This window comes from Oryzias latipes, chromosome 22 (genome assembly GCF_053564925.1).
Source record: "Oryzias latipes strain Hd-rR chromosome 22, Olatipes_Hd-rR_3.1".
NCBI classification, from domain to species: domain Eukaryota; kingdom Metazoa; phylum Chordata; class Actinopteri; order Beloniformes; family Adrianichthyidae; genus Oryzias; species Oryzias latipes.
The window spans coordinates 5,819,596-5,837,221 of NC_136258.1; the positions used below are offsets into that span (position 1 = coordinate 5,819,596).

General features: G+C 43.1%; 1 protein-coding gene across 19 annotated transcripts in view; it reads right to left on the reverse strand.

The window, feature by feature from the left end:
• The window catches only part of akap6 (A kinase (PRKA) anchor protein 6), a 234,406-nt gene that overhangs the window by 154,266 nt on the left and 62,514 nt on the right, over positions 1–17,626 (reverse strand). For all 19 annotated transcript variants that reach the window (XM_078940959.1, XM_078940958.1, XM_078940957.1 and 16 more), the window contains one exon: positions 11,284–11,406. In XM_078940959.1, the coding sequence (XP_078797085.1) occupies positions 11,284–11,406 (123 nt within the window). The remainder of the gene's footprint in view (positions 1–11,283; positions 11,407–17,626) is intronic.

A 17,626-nucleotide genomic window follows, 5' to 3' on the forward strand; every position in this document is an offset into this window, starting at 1 on the left:
AAAATATCACTTTGAAAACCAACACACAGCCACCACCTCCCTCCTCCATGCCCCCATCCCCTTCATAAATCAACATTATCCAGATAAAACAGCGCCGTGTGCTTTCTAAAGTCCTAACTGCCTGCAAACGTCATCATTTACTGCAAATCTCACGCCTGATTGGGTAATTTTACAGATGCAGCCGCCACTCTGCCCCACTTAATTTCCAGATAAGCTGGTGAAATACCTCACAGCTAATAAACATAAAATAGATCTATCAGAGCTACAGAAAACAGCGTGACTGTCTGCCTCTCTGGGATAGGGCTGCCTGATGCTGGGAATGAATTAGGTTGTGCAGATTAGCTGGGCTATCAGGGAGCCATCGTATTTCAGCGCTTTATTCCGCCAACGATTCGGCTCACTTTCCTCCGTTTAATATATGGAGAGCATAGAATCGATAAGAGAAGAACAGCCAACCATCAATCTCACAATGATAAGGCATGCAGAGCAGCTCTGCTTTTATGGACGTCAGACAGCAGACGGTAATAAGATGCTCCGTGTTTGTATTTGTGTGTGTGTGTGTGTGTATGGAAGGGGGTGACAGAAAGTGTGTTAAACATTCAGTCAATGAGTGTGACAGGATCTGTGGACAGTGTGCACGTACGCGCACAAGTATGAACTGAGAGATGATGATTTACACGGATAAAAGTCAAATCAGCAAAAACATCCTTGATTCACCGCTCGACCCCGAAAGTCTGAGTCTCCGTTTTCTATTAAGACATTTTTTAAATATTCGACAGCGTCAAAAGGTAAATAAACGTTTCTTTCCGTTTTTCCTGTCCAGCAGCAGAGCCGACAGATAGAAGCTGAGATCCTAGGTGGTCATGGTGGTCACATCAACCGTCATGATGAGCAGATGTGCTCATGAAAAAGAGGCTGGTGGATGGACAGACCTGCCCTTGTGAACATGGCTTCTGTTCAAAGTAAAGAAGCTTTTTACATTTCTCCATTGTGTTCTTAAATTATTTTTTCTCAGACACGGTTTGTTTTTGTCAAACGTACCTTACACAGATGATTGTGACTGAGGCGGCGTCACTTGTCAAAGTCTGACAGGTGACTCCGCCTCAGTCACAATCATCTGTTTCTAAAGACGTCACATCACCACCACCCGATGACGACTCTGACGAAGGCCGAAACATGTAAGGCACGTTTGACAAAAACAAACAGGGTCTGAGAAAAAATAATTTAAGAACACAGTTTAAACTCGTAGACACTATGAACTTAATTGGAACATTTCTCTTTTGTTACAGATCATTAAAGCTCAGTAACTAGTTATCTGTCCTCCACAAGAAAAAAGCTGAAATTTTATCCCACTTTTTTTAAACACTCATGTATACCATATGCTTTTAGTCACAACTGTCCTTACTGTCTGCAGGTAAAAAGTGGACCCACCTGCATGGGGCACGCAGAAAAATCTAGCACTGTAGACCATCCAGTGGCGAAAATCTTTTTTTTCTACAGGTATTCTGTGGGCAACAGGTTGTGACGAACACTTTAACAACACGTAAGGGTAAATAAGGGTGAAGTTGGTCAGATCCAGGCCTGTCGTACCTATTTTATTTTTTTCAACCACCCCCAAAACCTGCGCCCCTGTGCAAGGAGCCTATTAGTGCTGTTCTCATGACAAGGGCGCACTCCTTGCGTGCAACCCAAGTGTCAGAAATAAGGATGTCAGACAAAGTGCAGTTTTGTGGACATCCTTTGAGCACTTAGGTGACACCTGCACACCCCATGCGTGCAGCATTTGCATGCGGTCTGTAAGGAGACAGTGACGCACCTTACCAGTGAGTAGAGTATGGTGCAAGGACACCGTAAGACAGCATCACCCGTACGTTATGACTTACAACTTGTAACTTAGCCTTCTGAATACTTCACAAACATTTCACGATACATGTACCATACACACGCCTCAAGAGAACCGCAAGACACACATGACACACCTAACCCTTATAGGATGTGTCTGCGCATCTCTGACCCTTCACGGCCGGGATAACCCAAAACGTGTGACTTCATCGTGAAATTCAGGAAGAACACAACATAGAGACAGAAAAAGAGCTGCACAGGATGTGAAAGAAAGTTCACAGAAAATGAAATTTAGCACTTTCAATCTGGTTTCTGTTTGTCAAAGTTTGGGATATATAAAGTTGAGATTACTTTAAACTCATGGTACAATAAATAGCAGCTAGTTAACAAAATACGTCAGAAAGCAAAAGAACATCTTTCACCCTGCAGTTCTTGACACACTCAAGCTTCAGCCTGATTTACGCATGTGCAGTGATGTATGTATCAGAGGATGTTCGATTGGCCGTTCTGAATGTCAATCAAGTCCCGTACTTCTCAGTGAGGATTTTGATTGGCTGGTGGATTTTTTAGAAGTATATTTTTATTTTTTGGGTTATTTATCTTTGCTGGCCTGCGATCTACCCTCATGTCTTTGAAAATCGACCGGTCAATCGCGTCGGACGTAATGAGCACCCCTGGTGAAGATCAACCCCGCCCCTCTTCCCTATTGCTGAGGGCTTGAAGCAGGGAGATTGTGGCCAACACAGTGTATTTTCTACATCACAAAAAAGCTCTTTTACAAACTGTATTTTTTAATCTGTTCCTGTTTAACTTTGATTTGAATAAAGAAGCACTCAGAAATGTAATTCTAATCTTAATTTTCTGTATATATGTACTCCATCATGAGAAAAATGCCACATGTTGTTTTGTTAACATGTTAACATGTTAAAAACACAAGAACCAGAATTTTCATTGGAGTAGGACTTTAAACCATTTTTGTGTGTGGGGGCATTTGTAGGGAAATTATTTACTGTAAAGTAAAACAATGAGCAAAGATATGTTCATCATCATTCAATGAGAAAATCTTGCTTAGACTTGTATGTTCTGCACAACAGGAGTTTTCCATCCACTGGATTCTTAATAAATGTCCATGTTGAAAAGGTCAGATTTGGATTTGGACTCTAACTTGTTGAAGACAAACTGAAAGCTTTCAGAACGTGATTTGTTTCTTAGATGTGACACTGATAATGTCAGAGCTTCCAAACCCACATGTTCCTTTGTTCCATATGGGTTCTAGGAGGAACATTTGCTCCAACAGACGGGAGCAGTTTCATTTAAGTGCTGGACGGTGAAGGAAGCAGGTAGATTTGAGATGTTTAAGCTCTTCCAGCCTTAAAGTTGAGTCTCTGCTCCGATTAGCATGCGCTGACTGGAATCGGACGTGAGTGGCTTCAAACCCCCAGTGATTAGATTACCTGTTAGCATTAGCATATTAGCCTGGAGCACGGGGTAGGAGGATCTCAGAAGCCTAGCTAATACCGTTTAGCTTTTAGCCGCTGCATATTAGCGTGGAGCTGTGAGGTATGCGGTGCTGATATGGAGATGACATTGAGGTTTGTCATTGAGCCTGCCTGTTGTGGGGCACTGATCGGATGCAGCCTCATGCGCACACACGCAAAAACACACACACACACACATGCTGCAGTTGGGCTGATGAGACATGATCTGATCAAAGAATCTTTGTAATAATGACAATTAAATTGTCTCCATTTATGAAGCGAGAGGAGCTTGATGGTGCTCCCTCAGGACTGTTCATGTGTGTTCACGCCTGTGTGTGTTTGTGTGTCTTCATATGGCTCTCCTTTTTCTTCCTCTTCTCTTTCTGCTGTCTCTGTTTTCCTGTGCAGTTTTTATATTAAGTAATAAAATACTTCTTCTACTCTTCTTCCTTCAGTTTCATTTTCTCTCCCTCACTCTGCTTTCCTTCGGTCATCTCAGTGTTTATCTTTTTTTTCTATCTCCTTGTCTTATTACTGACTTCTCCCTCCTTAGTTTGACCTTGAAATCCCTCCGTTCCTTTTCTTCTTCTGTTCAACTAACATCTTAAACCATCTCTTAGTGGCAACAATCACATTTGAAAAAGTTTCTTCCGTTTTCCTTTGAGTCCTACATATGTCCCATTTCAGGAGTTTTTCAAGTCATTACAGTTGCATTCACACCAAGCTTGATCCGTGCGTCAGGGGCGCCCAGTTTTAATGCTAAGTCAATGTACAGACATGGTCAGAGGTTCTGCAGTCCGTTTTGAGCATCAGGCACGGCATGGCGGTCAGGATGCAGTGAGCTTCAGGCGGCGCGACAACGAAGCAAAGCAAAAAACTTTTAAGTGCAGCGAATATTTGGCTGAACTTTGGCAAAGAATTCACATCAACCAATAGGCCTCAATAAAGTAACTAAGAAGTTGTTCACATGAAATTGTTTGACCCCAGATTTAAACCAATATATTAGCATTATGCAACAGCAGCGTCACTTTCTGATTTGATCAACCTAACAATTTACATCAGGAATGTCATACCAACAACTCGTCATATTGCTCAAACTCAGCTGGAATTCTATTTTTTTAGCGTCTCCAGGTCGACCTGACAAGCTACATCCAGAAAAAGACAGAATACAGGCTCCAAGTGTTGAAATATTCCACGGATGCACCGCGTAGAATTTTAGCAAACTAATCGACATAAAACAGCCTTTTAAAAGAGACAATAGAAAAAGGACATTTCTTTTACTCAATAGCCATAAGCTTGGATGTAGATGGTAAAGGTTGACATGCCAGTCCACACACAGATCTAAAACCCATAGATCTCCTTTCTCATCCATGGCCCGGTCTTGGATCCTTCTTCTCAAAAGCGGTACCACCACCCAGTGTGCCAGTCCAACCGCACCACAATGTCCAAAGGGCAGAGAACCACTCCCCGCCCCCCCCGAGACAACAAATGGTTAACCAGAATTTAGTCCCTCTCCAAGGTCTTCCAGAACCATTCCAGAGTTCCAACTGTCTGCACTGAGTGTTGCTCGTCAATGAATGTCAGCTGCTTTAGGAGTCCCAACCAGACTTAATAGCACTTTTCAGCTTGACGACATCCTTCACTTCCAGTGGCCAATTTCATGGACTGGTGTGCCAACAGGCACCACAGACACACAGCCTCAGCTTCAAAACACCTAAAAGAGTTGAAATGGAAACACTTTCACTTTGACTCAACGTCTACACCCTTTTTGGATACCTTGTTAAGATGGAGACTCTTCTGATGGTCAGCTCAGCCAAACGTACCAGGCAAACTGTGACAAAATGTTTGGACCTGCCAAGTGTGAACAGCCTTCTCCTTCACCAGCAAGTCCAACTCACCACCAGATGGTGATAGATTACTAGCTCTGCTCCTCTCTCTTGATTTGACTGCCCTACGGTCGTAGGTCAGATGATGCAACTACGAAGTAAATCATCAACTTCCTGCTGAAGGTGTCCTGGTGCCATATTCACTGATAGTGTTTGAACATGGTTTTCATAATGGACAAACTATTACTGATGACAAAACACCCCACGTGGTTAATTTCAGGGAGGTAATTCCTCCCAAACACACTGCTCTTTGTTGAACTACTGGGTTCCTAAGGTGGAGCACCTTCTATTACCCCTCAGAGAAAATCCAAGAAGCTACGCTGTGCTGATTCTTGGCCTCTAAACCAAAACCACAATAAGAGCAAGAGACCTTAAAGAGATGCATTAAGAGACCTGGCAGGGACCCAACCCCCTCTTTTACTTGGCTGAACATTAACACATGACGGCTGAGTTGGGGGCTACAAGCAAACCAACACCAGCCCTGCAACTCTCATGGGCAACTCCAGAGCGGAGCAGAGTCTAACCCCTCTCAAAGAGTTCAGTTTCAGATCCCAAATTGTGCATTAATGTGAGCCCGGTGAAGTTTTTGGTGAAAACTTGGCCCGAAGAGGAAATGCTCCTCCTTTTTGTCCAGCTTTTGGAGAAATTCCTCAAAACAATTTTCAAACAACCGTCTAGACATCATTCATTCACTGTCAACATTGAAGTGTTTCAATCTAGAGGAAACCGTAGAATGTGACACCTATTTGGGGGCTTGAAAGACATCATTGAATCTCCAGTTACTTTAACTTCAGGCTCCTAATTTTTGGCTCTGAAGCTCATTAGCCATGAAGTTACCACTGCTATCTGTGGTTACAAAGCTTTTAAGACAGTTGAATTGATAACCGCTCTAAAAGTTCTTTACTAGGGGTGTAACGATGAATTGACTTGATCGATGAATCAATTTCTATTTCTATGATCTGGTTCTGTCTGAACCAACTTCCTAATCAAATTGACCAATACCAAATATGAAATGGTTTCAAAATGAAATGAATCAATCATAATCAATATTGGAAAATACCATTCAGATTGAGGGACGGAAGGTTTATTTTACTGTAATGTAAACACAACAGAGTGCATCACAGCGGAAAATACACATGTGATGACATCAAAAACTGATCAACCAGTCCAATGTGTGGAAACACTTTGAATGTAACAAAAGACGTGTGACCATACAGTGTGCTAGAAGGTTCCAAGAATGTTCCCTTTGGATTCATACTTTTAATTCTTTCATTCTTGTTAGCTTGTTTATTTGTACACATATTTAATTTACACTTGATTATCTTGAAGAAATCCAATGAATCCGGAAAACCTCACCTGCACCGTTCACCAGGTATTTCTGTCTGAGTCACACTGGTGGAAGTTTTGTATAAAGATGTTCTGGATTCATTTTAGGTCAGTGAATCGGATCGTTGAACCAATGAACCAATATCAACTATGAATCGCATCCTCAACCAAAAATTACGATGTGAATCGAATTGTTGTTAAAATGAATCGTTACACCCCTTCTTTTTACATACATCTAAAAACCTATACAGGTATATCCCTCCAACCTTTTATTTAAAAACAAAAGCCAGGATGGCTCTTCCCCTCGAAACACCAAGGTTGGACCAAAGGGTAGAATTTAGTCTACCTACATCATTCGATTCTCCCTCCCTCAATCGGGCTGCTTATGAATGGGTTGTTTGTTTTTAAGCAGAATAAGTATCCATTACCGTCAGCTCTAATCTTTGACAAATGGTACGACTGCAAAGTAGAGGGGGCTGATTCCAAAACCATACCAGAAAAAGACCACAAAAAACAACTAACACTCAAGCACCTCCATCATTCAGACTAAACGCTGGCTCTGCTAACCAGTTTCTCTGTTTCTAATCCAAATAGAAGCAATTATCCTGCTGGTTGTTTCAGTGTGGATGTGAATCTTTACAAAAACAACCTGAGACCTAAGAGTGGTCATTTCTGCACACAGCCTGTATTTTCAGATTGAGCCAGTATGTTGTGTATTGGACTTCTCCCTCCTGCTCTCACATCTCTTTATCTCCCTCCCCCCTCGTTTTGCCACCAGTAGTCTGTTGCTTCTAATGGGATTCAAAGGCCTGGATCGCCCATCAGACCAAATCAATAGGCCTTTCATTGGCCGCCATCTCTTAGCACCTTACAAAGAGCAGCCTGTGTGTGTGTTTCTGTGGGAGAGTGCACGGGTGGATGTGTGTAAAAGATTGTGCATGCTAGCATCCTCTGCCTCACTGATCTCCCCGGGGTTCCGGAAAGGCCTGTGTTTATGCGCTCCACGCATCCTAAATCGCACAAACACAGACAAACACACACACACACACTCACGCTTATGCAGACACACATGCCAGCTGGACCAAATATTCAATTGGGATGGCTGCAGCCTGTTAGCACAAACCCACACAATGTAATTCATTCTGAGTAATTCTGCCCTGACATTCCATTTTTATGTTGTTTTGTTTGTTTCTAAAGCCATCCCAACCTAGAAAAGTGCAAAAACATCTCAGAAAACCCTTCACAACGCAAACATCATCCCAGGATCTTCTGCAGACTAAAAATCAAAGCTTCTAGAAGTTGAAGCCTGCATTCCTTCCATTGAGTGTTAGTTAGGAGTCTTTCTGCAAGTCCGCCTGGCGCCACATAGATGACAGCAACACCAACATGGAGGCCAGCTGCAGCAGTGGCTTCAAACACCTGCAGCTAATCAGTAAGACCAACTGTAACAATACTCTGCAAAAGAAATCATTGAAAATCACAGTGTCACACAACTGTGGAGCTTTTATACTAAGTAGTAGTTCTTAGTTAAACTGTAATAGGAACTAGAACACAGATTGCAGTCGGTAAACATAAACAATAAAATAAAAAAATTCTAAATGATGACTGTTAGAGCATGGGGCTGTGCACAGGGGTGGTTAGGCCTCTCGCTTTGCCCAAATCCTGGCTGGGTCCTCTCTGTATGGAGTTTGGATGTTCTCCTCATGCATGTGTGGCTTTTCTCTGGCTTCCGCCCACAATCCAAAAACATGCTGCATGGGTTGATTGGTGTCTTTAAATTGTCCATAGGTGTGTGACAATGACCTGTTCAGGGTGTATCCCGCCTTTGCTGAACAGCAGCTGGGATGGGCTCCAGCAACCCCTTACCCCAAAAGGGATCTAGCGAGTTTGAAAGACAGATGGAAGGAAACAAATGGTTGGAGCTAGCGCAGGGATGCTCCTAAACTGCTGGAAACAACTGAATCAAGGCGTTTTATAGCATTTAATTAAAAATATTATTTTTCCAAATAAACTACTATTAACCAAATAACTATCAAAAGATCTACAGATTTATATGTCATTTTATGCAACAGTCATTATTTGTCATTTATATATATTTTTCTATGTATTTTAGTCTGACTAAATTGAAACTGCAGTTAAATAAAAACAATAGAAATGTCTCTGGGAAAAAACAAAAGTATTTTTATGAACCCTTTTATTAACAGAGACATATTTAGGATTTTAACGTTATTTACTTTAGTTTGAAACAAAACTCTGGCCTGTAAAAATAAAAATAAAATAAAATATTTTACCCATTTGGGATCTAAAAGCAGGATGGTAAAACAGCAGGGAGGAGGAAAAGTGGTGAGCTCAGCAGGTCCTCTGCCCAACATCATCTCAGCAGACATTTTTAAACTCATTCCTGCTTCTTCAGATGGACTCTCCTCCTCAAGGCGTGGAGCTTTCATCATTTCCTCCCTTTAGTTCTCCTCCTCTTAGGTATTGTAATGAGTGTAAAAACAAGAATCCAACCATCAGAAGTCATCAGACCTGGACAAAACCTGCCAGAGGAAACGCCGTCTATGTTTGGATTCATGTTTTGATCACTTAATGTTTGGTCTTTTCATTTTTGGGTTAAAAATGTTTAACCTTGAATAAATGTCAACATACACGGTGCTGAAACACCGTCTTTGAATGGGTCCATTGCTGACCAACCAATCATCAGCAGTTGGAAAGTTTCATTTTTTCACTATTTTCATAAAAGTGAAAAAAAAATCGGATCGTGACTATTTAATAATGTACTGTGATTTTAAAAAGATGAAAGTATTTCTCACTTAAAAGCACATAAAAGCGTTAAAAGACAATATAAGGTGCAATAGCTATAGAGATCTGAGCCTGTGAGTGAGCATGCTCAGATGGTTGAGGCTATCCCGTCTGCTCGGCGTGATGCAGAGCTGAACCCCGAAAGGGTCAGTCTGTATAATTATGTCTTCTATTGACTTTCTCTTTTTTTGTCTCCAACTTTTTCATTTTACATAGTATCACAAATATATTTTGCGATACGCTCAAGCCTTCTTCTGATTCACACCATAATTTGAATTAGAATAAAATTACCAAAACCTTCAAATCATTTGCTTAATTTTATCTGCTTTAAAAGTTTAGTCAAATTAAATCTAATTTGTCAGAAAGATGAATAACTAAAAACATTGGAAGAAAGGAACAGAAGGAAAAGGGGAGAACAGACGGAGAAAGAGAGATGCGGAGGAGGAAAAACAGCAGGGCTTTACTCTGCATTAATCAACAAACCTCACACAATTATTCACCAAAACGTACACTAATAATTACAAAGTGCTGGTGTGACTATCAACCCAAACACACACACACACACACACACTGTTAGCTAATGTGCTATCAACAGTGTAGCAGTTCAAAGTCTTATTAGTGATGCTTTTTCATCCTCTTTTGCTTTATTTAACAAGACATGCCAATTAAGAGTCAGGCATTCTAATTGAAGCCAACCGCTGCTAACGTTAGCGCTGCTGGCACCCACAAAAAGCCAACACATGTAAACAAACGCACAAACACACAGAGCGGAAGTTGGGGATCTCGATAAGAAAGCTGCTGGTGTGTGCGTGAGGGTCTATGCACTTGATGCCGTTCTGCAGGGATGGATTTGGAGATGCTGATTTAGAAATCTGTCTAGGAAGATGCTAATGTATGCAAATAGTTCCTGCGTGTGAGTGGGAAGGAATGCAGTAAAACACATGCTGCTATTGTTTCTACGGCTGCCTTTGTGGACTCAAATGCAAATGTGGTCTGTTGGAGAAATATGCAGACGTGTGCGCGGAAGACTTTTACATCCACAGGTAACGTGCGCTCTAAGTGTTGTGCACGAGTGCACGCCTCTCTGTGTGTTCGTAAATTATGAATACAGCACAGTTATTTCTCTGCAATGAATAAATAAACAATAAGTGTAAAAAAAAAACACAGCTAAAACAGAAGAGCAAAGCACAGACAGATGGTCAGAAATTGGAAAAGTGAAACAGGAGGAGACGGAAAGAGAGAAGGGAAGGAGGGGGAAGAAAGGAACAAATGGACGATCCTGAACCTGTTCCAGTACGGGAGTCCACACATTAGAATTTGAAGCCTGCTTTTCTTCTGAGACCTCCATGCAGACCCATCCTTCAGACCCTCCGTTAGACTTCCAGTAGAGAAAACTCTCAGCAACAGGCACACATTCAACACGCATGAGGGGGATTTCTGAATCCAACACGTGATTAACCCCATATAACTATTTCTATCATAATTATTACACACATTTCTGAGACCCCCCCCCCCCCATCTCATTATCATGATCAGACTTGTTTATAACTGGGTCCATGTTTTCTGCCCTTTAGTGCATCTTCATTCCTAGCTAATTTTCAAAACTTTGTGGTGAGAATAACCGATCTACTGTTAAACGCTTTGTTCAAAGAATTCCTGCTGTACTGAAAGAATGTCAACTTTGTTAATAATTCTTTATGATGCAGTTAAAAATGTGTGGATCAAATATGAGACCGTCTGCAAATCAGGTGCTTTTTCCTTGTTAATATTTTTTGCATCTTAAATCCACATTAATGTGAGAAAATCCAAATCAAACGGATCATAAGTGAGACATGAAATGATGTGTTTGGGGTTTCAGCAAAGGGTTTTTAAAACATATATTTTTGACTCTTCTGTCCATTCTCTGATGTAGTGGGCTTTACAGGGTCATCCACTCTGTGTGCTCTCACCAGGTGAGTGTCCAGGTACACCTTCAGGCTGTCCAAGTCCTGCCTGGGCTGAGTCCAGTTCTCCGTGCTGCCCAGGGCCTCCTGCAGCCATGAGATGAACCCGTCCAACTTCTGCACAAAACCCTGGAGACAAGAGAGATGCAGGAGCACGGAGTCAGACGGGGCGGATGTCAAAGCGGCGTGAGCAGAGCCCGCTGGAGACGCAACACATCAGGCACAAAACGCTACACAAGCACAAGAGGAGAACACAACAAACCAAAACAAAAAACAGGAGGAGAGCAAATTCAAACAGCAGTCAGTTGAAGGTAAAACAGATCAAAACAAATAAAAAAAAACAAAGTAAAGGAAAGAAGAAAGAGGAATGAACCTGAGAAAAGACTAGAGATGGGAAGAGGAGGAGATGAGAGTGAGGAAGATGAAGGGGGGGTGGGGATGTGGCAGCTGTTTAAAAGCTCATTTCAGGTGAATTAATTCAAGGACAGAAAGAGAACAAAAACAAAGAGCTGAGGGACCAAACGAATAACCACACACTTAGACGAAGAAAGAAAAGCAAACAAGAAAAGAAGGGATCTGATGAGAAGAGGTGGACTCAGAGGTGTTAGAAAAGGACTGATAGAAAAAACAAACAAGAAAGAACAAAAGACAGCAGAGTGTCTCACATTAACGTAAATATAATCACTGCATGTCATTTTCTATTGCTCTATGAACAGAACCAGCACACAGGGGTCAGGGGTCCATCTCTGCCCCTCCCTGAGTAGGGCATTCTGGTGACCCTGCTGGGTTTAAACTGAAGAGGTAACGAGGGAAGCAGAGAATAACAAACACGGGGACGGGAAATTATGGATGGAAATCTGACAGCGATATGATGAGAAGAGCTGGATGGAATGACAGACCTGAACAGATAGACAGACACCGAGTGTCTGGGGAGAGGACACATCGTTAATCAGTAGAGAGCTACTGCCATCTACTGGCTGGAAGGAGAACTGGAGGATTTCATCCAATTCAAAAGAACACATAAAGCAATTTTATCTGAAGTTTACATAATATAAACTCAAAAGCCCCTGGTTCAGATTTTTTTCTCTCTTTGAAAGTAAGCTGATGGAAAAGGATCAGGGGAATCAACGTGAAAGAGTTTCTGATCCAGTATTGATTTCTCCGCTTAAATCCACTTCAGTCCTGAAGAGCAGACGAAGAAGAGGAGAAGGCTTAAAGGCAGGAGGAGACAGAAGGAAATGTTTAGTTTCAGTTTCTGAAAGGCAGCAGGTGAAAGAAGGAGAAACACCTGAAATCATCAAACTTAAGAAGGAAGATGACAGCAGGTTACCGGGGGCGGTTTTTACCAAACATACAAACTACAGACAGCTGTGATGGCATCAGGTCACCAGAACCATGCAAGAAACTGTCTCCTTCTTTCCTACTGACAAATGTTTGTCCAAACATTTTCCTGGAAAACCTGAACCATAGGATTTCTAGAGTCTAGATCATTATAAAGTGTCCCAAAAGATGTGACTCCTCCTGACTAGAGGAGCCCTGCTTCTTCTGGGATTCCCATTCAAAACTAAACATCGGGTCTGTACAAAGCAGTGGTGGTTCTAAGGACACAACAGCATGCCGAGACCTTCCCTCACTGTGATCACTCAACTGCTTCACGGAGCTGCAGTGAGGATGAACAGCAGAGGTGAAAAAAGTCCTTCACAGCAACATCAATCTGCTTGGTCTGCTCATCTGTACCAGGAAGATCAGCTGCTGCAGAAAACAGTCACCCAACACCTCCCATGTTTTACAGGACAGGTCATTTTTCCATCATGTGTTCTATGTTGAAAGAATTTAAGAAGAGGATTCATTCTAGCAAACATGAGGGATTTAAGTAATACTGGGCCCAGATAAGGTTTCAGTGAAAACCCCTGCAGGACCCTCCAGCCAGACTTCCACCAGCTTCTCTGGAATTTGAGGAAACTTTTGCTCTGATGAGTGGGATCTGTTAATGACAGTCCTGAAAATGCATCACGAGTGGGATTAACCCCCGCTGCAGAACTAAAACTAATAAACTGGCAGCTTTTACTAGCAAACGCTGTTCCAAACCAGCACTGGCCAGAACGCCGTGATCACAACACGTGAGCTCTGCCAAACAGAGGCAGGTCATTTCTGCGCTTCACTTCTGTTGAAGAGAAAAGCCCTGTGGGGTGAAGGACGGCACCACAGGGCCAACAAAGCCGACACTTTTTTAAAGTCTGTGAAGTTTCAGAAATCGTTTAGTTTTAATTAAGCAATTGAACTAAACTCATGAGAGACTCAAAACAAAAGACAAAAAGCTAAGCTTCTCTGTCATTGGGACCTTTTTTACAGAAATCTTTTCCTTTTTTTCCGTCATTAAATACATAAAATTGGTTGTTTTGTTTCTGCAGTTGAACTCCCCCCGGTACATAGGTGATATCAGAGCAGCAGCCACACAAAGGTCAGCCTGGACTCGAGCCGTCTATGTGCCCGCCATCCGAGGAAAGCACAGAAAATCTGTGACAGCTCCAAAACTCATTCCATCCGCAGCAAAGAGACGCTTGATCACCATTGAGACAACTGGAATATTTCATGCACTTGGTGTTGTTTTCTTATCTCTCACTGAAAGCTGCTTAGAAAACTAATAACAGAGGGAATCTGCAGCGAGACGGCGAGTCTGATGGAATTTACTTGAGCTGCCACATGTGTGCATCCATGCTTTCACCCCATCCACCAATCGCTGGATTTGATCTGTGCATGTGAGCGTGCACGTGGGAAGGGAGAGTGTGCACGGCGCACACTGCATGTGATGTCTGCGCACAGTCGCACGATGGAGGCTGCGGTATGTTAATTCCAGCCGTGACCCTCAGAAAAATTATAAAAACATCGATCCGTCTCTGCACCGCTCGTTATGAAAGGGAGACAGAAATCAAAAATATTGATGAGGGGGGGAGGAGGAGATTGGAAGATGAGGGAGTGTTTGGGAGGAAGAATGAAAGGTGAGGAGCCATTACAAAAGTAAAGGACAAAAATGAATAAATAAGTTACAGAACTTGGAGACCCATTTAAAAAATCTTTTGATCTGTTTCCAAAACGTTCCCAGTGTTCTATTAATTATGATTATGCCGGGAGCACATAATTATGATTATGAAAACTATCATTTTCTAGTACATAGTTTCTGCAGAGCGGCAGGAGTTCATTAGAAATTTGTCTCTGAGTTGTGGGTGGGACTGTCAGGAGGCTACCCCGCCCCTCTGTTACTGAGAGCTCTCTGTTTACACCTTTAATACAGGCTCACACTCCCAACAGCAATATCAGAACTATCCAGCCGTACAGTTTAGATCCAGATTCCAGCTCAGACGAGGAAAACAAAAACATTCATGGATCTATTTGTCTAAGTGGATGCATCAGAATGCAGCAGGGAGCTTGTGGTTGTCATTTGTAGCTTCTTTGTCACAGCTACAAGCTTTTTTAAGAAGCATTTTTTTTATCTGCTCCTGATTCACAATGATCTGAATAAAGAAATGATCAGAAATGCAGTTTTAGGATTAATTTTCGTTATCTCCTCCAATCATGAGAAAATGGCACAAAATCATGTTAAAAACACCAAAACCACTATTTTCATCAGAGTGAGTCTTTAAATGCAAATAAAACAAAAGAAAGCTGGAAAAATTAAATCTACTTCAACGTCATCTAAGGAGAACAGACAGAAAAGAAGTAGAGATGAAGACTAAGAGTCCTGAAAACGAAACCAACAAGGCTGTAGACAAGAAAAGAAGGGAGTGATGTGAGGATGACTCAGTTGAAAGAGGAAGACAGGCTGATGGAATATAAGGAAAATCATGAGGATTGTGGGAATATGAGATAAAAAAGATGAAGAGAGAGAAGGACAGCGGAGGAAGAGGATGTAGGCGTGAACAGCGGCTGGTCTGGATATCGACCAGCATGCACTGGGCTGCTTACAGCTGCTTTGATGTCTCTAAACCAGTGAGGCTCCTGAGGGGCAGAAGAGCCTGCTGGGAACTGAAACGCCTGATCTGATCCTCTGACGCCTGGATAACCGCTCTAATATTACGCTTCATCTCTTCCTCCCGTGGTTCAGCTCTTCACCGCTGGATAATTACTGTTCAGCTGACGGGGCTTTCTGAAGGACGATGCTGATAGATTTGGACTCGAACTCCCGACAGGCTATGTTTGGCTTCAATGATTAATACATTACAGGCTGCAGCTCTGATTCGTATGCACCCAAAGCACAAGGCAACACAATATGAAGATATAAGCTGTTAGTTAGCTCAAAGTGAGACCAGGTGTCAAGGCTGCAGAACAGCAAAAAAACAGCAACTATCAGACAGCAGCTGAAAATAAACCCAAAGAAACAGTTTGGCTTTGATTGATTTGATTGCAACTCAGTTGAGCAAACTGACAAATCAGACGGAATCTGAACGCCTCAACAACAAACACGTGCAACCGCGGCGAAGATTAGACCATAACATGGGTGGGAGTTCTGAGGATGAGGAGGGCCAAGTGTCTGTCTTCCACACAGCCAGAGGACACATGCATGTCTGAGGCAGAGGACACATGCATGTCTGAGGCACGAACATTTGCATGTCTGAGTCAGAGGACAAATGTATGTCTGAGGCACGAATACGTGCATGTCTGAGGCAGAGGACACATTCATGTATGAGGCAGAGGACACATGTATGTCTGAGGCACGAACACGTGTATGTCTGAGGCAGAGGACACATGTATGTCTGAGGCACGAACACGTTCATGTCTGAGGCAGAGGACACATGCATGTCTGAGGCAGAGGACACATGTATGTCTGAGGCACGAACACGTGCATGTCTGAGACAGTGAACACATGTATGTCTGAGGCACGAACACGTGTATGTCTGAGGCAGAGGACACATGTATGTCTGAGGCACGAACACGTTCATGTCTGAGGCAGAGGACACATGTATGTCTGAGGCAGAGGACACATGTATGTCTGAGGCACGAACACGTGCATGTCTGAGACAGTGAACACATGTATGTCTGAGGCACGAACACGTTCATGTCTGAGGCAGAGGACACATGCATGTCTGAGGCAGAGGACACATTTATGTCTGACGCAGAGGAAACATGCATGTCTGAGGCAGAAAACACGTGTATGTCTGAGGCACGAACACGTTCATGTCTGAGACAGTGAACACATGTATGTCTGAGGCACGAACACGTTCATGTCTGAGGCAGAGAACACATGCATGTCTGAGGCAGAGGACACATGTTTGTCTGAGGCAGAGGACACATGCATGTCTGAGGCAGAGGACACATGTATGTCTGAGACAGTGAAGACATGTATGTCTGAGGCACGAACACGTTCATGTCTGAGACAGTGAACACATGTATGTCTGAGGCACGAGCACGTTCATGTCTGAGGCAGAGGACACATTCATGTCTGAGGCAGAGGACACATGTTTGTCTGAGGCAGAGGACACATGCATGTCTGAGGCAGAGGACACATGTTTGTCTGAGGCAGAGGACACATGCATGTCTGAGGCAGAGGACACATGCATGTCTGAGGCAGAGGACACATGCATGTCTGAGGCAGAAAACACGTGTATGTCTGGGGCACGAACACGTGCATGTCTGAGACAGTGAACACATGTATGTCTGAGGCACGAACACGTTCATGTCTGAGACAGTGAACACATGTATGTCTGAGGCACGAACACGTTCATGTCTGAGGCAGAAGACACATGCATGTCTGAGGCAGAGGACACATTCATGTCTGAGGCAGAGGACACATGCATGTCTGAGGCAGAGGACACATTCATGTCTGAGGCAGAGGACACATGTTTGTCTGAGGCAGAGGACACATGCATGTCTGAGGCAGAGGACACATGCATGTCTGAGGCACGAACACGTGCATGTCTGAGGCAGAGGACACATGCATGTCTGAGGCAGAGGACACATGTATGTCTGAGGCACGAACACGTGCATGTCTGAGGCAGAAGACACATGTTTGTCTGAGGCAGAGGACACATGCATGTCTGAGGCAGAGGACACATGTATGTCTGAGACAGTGAACACATGTATGTCTGAGGCACGAACACGTTCATGTCTGAGGCAGAGGACACATGCATGTCTGAGGCAGAGGACACATTCATGTCTGAGGCAGAGGACACATGTTTGTCTGAGGCAGAGGACACATGCATGTCTGAGGCAGAGGACACATGCATGTCTGAGGCACGAACACGTGCATGTCTGAGGCAGAGGACACATGCATGTCTGAGGCAGAGGACACATGTATGTCTGAGGCACGAACACGTGCATGTCTGAGGCAGAAGACACATGCATGTCTGAGGCA